The 5,789-nt window shown below is 59.2% G+C and overlaps 1 protein-coding gene across 1 annotated transcript; it reads right to left on the bottom strand.

Moving 5' to 3' along the window:
* Nucleotides 1-495: 495 nt before the first annotated feature.
* On the bottom strand, nucleotides 496-2,343 carry LOC130130515 (uncharacterized). Its single transcript, XM_056300223.1, has one exon. The coding sequence runs from the start codon at nucleotides 2,341-2,343 to the stop codon at nucleotides 496-498; it is 1,848 nt and encodes a 615-aa protein (XP_056156198.1).
* Between the last annotated feature and the right edge of the window lie 3,446 nt (nucleotides 2,344-5,789).

The raw sequence follows: 5,789 nt of genomic DNA, 5'->3' as shown, positions 1-5,789 counted from the left end.
AAGACCCGTGGAGCCAGGCTGCAAGGTGCTGCTGCAGAGTGAGGGAATGAAGAGGGGTGTGTGTGTGTCTGTTTGTGTGTGTGTGTGTGTGTCTGTTTGTGTGTGTGTGTGTGTGTGTGTGTGTGTGGCGGGTGCAGACACGTCTGCCTGTAACTGAGTGAGTCATGCAGCACAGGCATCGTCTGCCACAGGAGACGAGCCCAAAGGCATCAACTCTCCTTGATACTCCCTCGTTACTGCTCCCCGAACTACATGGAATACATGAACTACATGAAATACATGAACTACATGAAATACATGAACTACACGAAATACATGAACTACATGAAATACACGAACTACATGAAATACACGAACTACATGAACTACACGAAATACATGAACTACATGAAATACACGAACTACATGAACTACACGAAATACATGAACTACACGAAATACATGAACTACATGAAATACACGAACTACATGAACTACATATATGCACTACATGGACTACACAGCAAAATCATATGAACTGGATTCAGGGGCACACTGGCAACAAAGGAAATGCTGGTATCCTTTGTGGAGTGCATGAGGGGCCGCGCTGGGCAACACATGAGGGGCCGGGCTGAGCACATGAGGGGCTGCGCTGGGCAACACATGAGGGGCTGGGCTGGGCACATGAGGGGCTGCGCTGGGCAACACATGAGGGACTGGGCTGGGCACATGAGGGACCGCGCTGGGCACATGAGGGGCTGCGCTGGGCACATGAGGGGCCAGGCTGGACACATGAGGGGTCAGGCTGGGCACATGAGGGGCCAGGCTGGACACATGAGGGGGCCAGGCTGGGCACATGAGGGCCGGGCTGGGCACAATGAGGGGCTGCGCTGGGCAACACATGAGGGGCTGGGCTGGGCACATGAGGGGCTGCACTGGGCACATGAGGGGCTGGGCTGGGCACATGAGGGGCTGCGCTGGGCAGCACATGAGGGGCTGTGCTGGGCACATGAGGGGCCAGGCTGGACACCATGAGGGGCCAGGCTGGGCACATGAGGGGCCGGGCTGGGCACATGAGGGGCCAGGCTGGGCACATGAGGGGCCAGGCTGGGCACATGAGGGGCCGGGCTGGGCACATGAGGGGCCGGGCTGGGCACATGAGGGGCCAGGCTGGGCACATGAGGGGCCGGGCTGGGCACATGAGGGGCTGCGCTGGGCAACACATGAGGGGCCAGGCTGAGCACATGAGGGGCTGCGCTGGGCAACACATGAGGGGCTGGGCTGGGCACATGAGGGGCTGGGCTGGGCACATGAGGGGCTGCGCTGGGCACATGAGGGGCCAGGCTGGACACATGAGGGGTCAGGCTGGGCACATGAGGGGCCAGGCTGGACACATGAGGGGCCAGGCTGGGCACATGAGGGGCCGGGCTGGACACATGAGGGGCCAGGCTGGGCACATGAGGGGCCGGGCTGGGCACATGAGGGGCTGCGCTGGGCAACACATGAGGGGCTGCGCTGGGCAACACATGAGGGGCTGGGCTGGGCACATGAGGGGCTGCACTGGGCACATGAGGGGCCTGGGCTGGGCACATGAGGGGCTGCGCTGGGCACATGAGGGGCTGTGCTGGACACATGAGGGGGCCAGGCTGGGCACATGAGGGGCTGCGCTGGGCACATGAGGGGGCTGCGCCGGGCAGCACATGAGGGGCTGCGCTGGGCACATGAGGGGCCAGGCTGGGGACATGAGGGGCTGCGCTGGGCACATGAGGGGCTGCGCTGGGCACATGAGGGGCTGCGCTGGGCACATGAGGGGCTGCGCTGGGCAGCACATGAGGGGCTGTGCTGGGCACATGAGGGGCCAGGCTGGACACATGAGGGGCCAGGCTGGGCACATGAGGGGCCGCGCTGGGCACATGAGGGACCGCGCTGGGCACATGAGGGGCTGCGCTGGGCACATGAGGGGCTGCGCTGGGCACATGAGGGGCTGCGCTGGGCACATGAGGGACCGCGCTGGGCACATGAGGGGCTGCGCTGGGCACATGAGGGGCCAGGCTGGGCACATGAAGGGCCGCGCTGGGCACATGAGGGGCTGCGCTTGGCACATGAGGGGCCAGGCTGGGCACATGAGGGGCCAGGCTGGGCACATGAGGGGCTGCGCTGGGCACATGAGGGGCCAGGCTGGGCACATGAGGGGCTGCGCTGGGCACATGAGGGGCCAGGCTGGGCACATGAGGGGCTGCGCTGGGCACATGAGGGGCCAGGCTGGGCACATGAGGGGCTGCGCTGGGCACATGAGGGGCTGTGCTGGGCACATGAGGGGCCGGGGCTGGAGAGGCACTTAGCGGCAGCAGAGATGATGGGCATGATGCTTCAGCTGGAGGTATTACATTACAGTGGCCCACAAGTGCTCGGTAAATGCACTGGAGAGGGTGACAGCACACTGGCCAGGCAACAAAACAAAAAAAACTCAAGATGAAAATACTCATGAAGATGAGTGGTCTCTCTCTCTCTCTCTCTCTCTCTCTCACACACACACACACACACACACACACACACACACACACAGACGCACACACAGGCAATCATTCAGCAGGTGCTGAGCATGATACCATGTGCACCCTGCATGATCCCAAAGGCTCACATATACCCACACTTAGTACACACACAATACTCCTGAAGTATCTGTCTCTCTCTCTCCAGCTCTCTCTCTAGCTCTCTCTCTCTCTCTAGCTGTCTCTCTCTCTAGCTCTCTCTCTCTAGCTGTCTCTCTCTAGCTCTCTCTCTCTCCAGCTCTTTCTCTCTAGCTCTCTCTCTCCAGCTCTCTCTCTAGCTCTCTCTCTCTAGCTGTCTCTCTCTAGCTCTCTCTCTCTAGCTCTCTCTCTCCAGCTCTCTCTCTCTAGCTCTCTCTCTCTAGCTCTCTCTCTCTAGCTCTCTCTCTCTCTAGCTCTCTCTCTCCAGCTCTCTCTCTCTAGCTCTCTCTCTCTAGCTCTCTCTCTCCAGCTCTCTCTCTCTAGCTCTCTCTCTCTAGCTCTCTCTCTCCAGCTCTCTCTCTCTAGCTCTCTCTCTCTAGCTCTCTCTCCAGCTCTCTCTCTCTAGCTCTCTCTCTCTCTAGCTCTCTCTCTCTAGCTCTCTCTCTCCAGCTCTCTCTCTCTAGCTCTCTCTCTCTCTAGCTATCTCTCTCCAGCTCTCTCTCTCTAGCTCTCTCTCTCCAGCTCTCTCTCTCTAGCTCTCTCTCTCTAGCTCTCTCTCTCCAGCTCTCTCTCTCTCTAGCTCTCTCTCTCCAGCTCTCTCTCTCTAGCTCTCTCTCTCTCTAGCTCTCTCTCTCTCTAGCTCTCTCTCTCCAGCTCTCTCTCTCTAGCTCTCTCTCTCTCTAGCTCTCTCTCTCCAGCTCTCTCTCTCTCCAGCTCTCTCTCTCCAGCTCTCTCTCTCTCTAGCTCTCTCTCTCTCTAGCTCTCTCTCTCCAGCTCTCTCTCTCTCCAGCTCTCTCTCTCCAGCTCTCTCTCTCTCTAGCTCTCTCTCTCTCCAGCTCTCTCTCTCTAGCTCTCTCTCTCTAGCTCTCTCTCCAGCTCTCTCTCTCTAGCTCTCTCTCTCTCTAGCTCTCTCTCTCCAGCTCTCTCTCTCTCTAGCTCTCTCTCTCTCTAGCTGTCTCTCTAGTGCTGTCTCACTTACACACAACACACACACACACACACACACACACACACACACACACACAGAAAGAGGCAACTGTCACCGTCCAGCTGTGTGTGTGATTGTGTTGTAGGGGTTCCTTTACTCATAGCTCTGTGTGTGTGTGTGTGTGTGTGTGTGTGTGTGTGTGTGTGTGTGTGTGTGTGTGTGTGTGTGTGTGTGTGTGTGTGTGTGTGTGTGTGTGTGTGTGTGTCTGTGTGTGTGTTGTGTGTGTGTGCTCGTGCAGCTGTCGTGACCCCAGCGTTGGCGGCATCCCCCGTTCTCGCCCCCCCTCCTCCCCGCCCGCCCAGCCCCACTCGTTGGATTAGCGCAGCGCCGTGCACGCTGGGACGCCATCACAGCCGATCACGTATTCATGGGAAATTCAATTTTGCCCGACGCCCTGGGATGATTGGTGCCCTGGCACGCGGGCCCTCTATCTGGCCCCGCAATTGTGTCTCAAATTGAAAGAGCAAGCGCGCTGAGTCTTTTACAACAGGCCCCGGCGCGGAGCTTCATATAGAAACGTAAGTAGGGTGAGGCGAGGAGACGTAAACCTGCAAACCGTGGACGTGTTTCCAGTCTGCAGTACTGCCAGACTATCCCGCCCAATCTGCTCTATATTTTGCACGCCACTGTACCCCTCGGTACTGCTGCATATGGCCGTTTAGCCCCCGTTCCCGTGCGGAGGAGGGTAATTGGCCTGCGAGGGAATAAATCCGGCGAATTTCTCCAACCTCTGCCCCCCTTCCAACCTCTGCCCCCCTTCCAACCTCTGCCCCCCTTCCCACCTCGGCTATCTGACACAGATGTCATCCCCCCTTATCATAAACTACTAATCTAAGGCGGGTGTTGAGGTGTACACCCCCCCCCCGGTGTCCCACCTCCCCACCAACGCCGACACCCCCCTCCGTGGCGCCGTCTATCTCCAGATAGTACCGTCTGCCGCCACAAGTCCCCGCCACAGCAGCAATGGCGGCGGTGCCGTTGGGAGACACGTGTCGTGCCGAATGCCAACAGCTAATTGGAGTCAATCGGCATTTCACACAGCGGAGAGGAGGGTAGCCCGCGTAATAAGGTTGTGCCTTCCAGAAAATTCCCCATAGTGTCTCGCTCATTTCCCTCTCCCCGCATCCTGGCGCTTCCCAGCGGCGTTGGCCTAAATACGGCGATCCTGTCGTGCTGAACAATGCCAACTCTTCCCGCCGACGAGGCGAGGCAGCGGGTCATTGGGGAGAGAGGTGCATTCTGGGAGCTCAGGGATGGAAGGAGAGGAGCGCCACGAGCCACAAGAAAAGCGAAAGCCTTCCCGTTCGCCTCTCTTTTAGTCCTCGTCGCGGGTTTCCTTGCCTGCGTCGGCTCGGGCTGCGGAGGAGGAGCGACGCTCCGCCCATCACATCCGGCCAACCTCCGCCACCCCGCGCTGCCGCGCGGCGTCACCTCAGCTCCGACAGCCGCACCTCCGTCTCCGTTCTTGTCGAATTCCTTCTCTCAGGTGGTCCCGATGGCGGCGCGTCTCGGTGTACCGCTAGTGTCTCATCACACGTCTGATTCCGTTTCCGTTTCTCTTTCTTTCTTCTTTGTGGACCCCCCCCCACCCCCCTCTTTTTCTCCCCAATTGCACCCTTCCAGTTACCCCCACTCTTCCGAGCCCTTCTCGGTCGCTGCTCCACCCCCTCGGCCGATCCGGGGAGGGCTGCAGACTACCACGTGCCTCCTCCGATACATGTGGAGTCGCCAGCCGCTTCCTTTCACCTGACGGTGAGGAGTTTCACCAGGGGGACGTAGCGCGTGGGAGGATCACGCGCCCCCCCCACGACCAGGTACCCCGACCGACCAGAGGAGGCGCTAGTGCAGCGACCAGGACACATACTCACATCCGGCTTCCCACCCGCAGACACTGCCAGTTGAGTCTGTAGGACGCCCGACCAAGCCGGAGGTAACACGGGGATTCGAACCGGCGATCCCCGTGTTGGTAGACCGCCCCGCCACCCGGACGCCCTTTCTTTCTTTTTGAACCCGAAACTCGAAACCAGCTGGCCTTACATGGTCTTTTATAGGCATTAACTACTCTACCTGAAAGGACCGCTGGCATGTGTGTTCAGCTAGTGAAGGAATGGCATCCCGGTGCACGTGAGAAC

This window comes from Lampris incognitus, chromosome 20 (assembly GCF_029633865.1).
Source record: "Lampris incognitus isolate fLamInc1 chromosome 20, fLamInc1.hap2, whole genome shotgun sequence".
In the NCBI taxonomy this organism is placed as follows: Eukaryota; Metazoa; Chordata; class Actinopteri; order Lampriformes; family Lampridae; genus Lampris; species Lampris incognitus.
Note: the sequence above shows the minus strand (reverse complement) of the source record. Positions and strands in the feature narration are given on the sequence as shown.

What these genes read in the sequence shown, in the direction of transcription:
- LOC130130515 (XM_056300223.1), bottom strand. Translation starts at nt 2,343, where the DNA reads ATGCCCATCATCTCTGCTGCCGCTAAGTGCCTCTCCAGCCCCGGCCCC.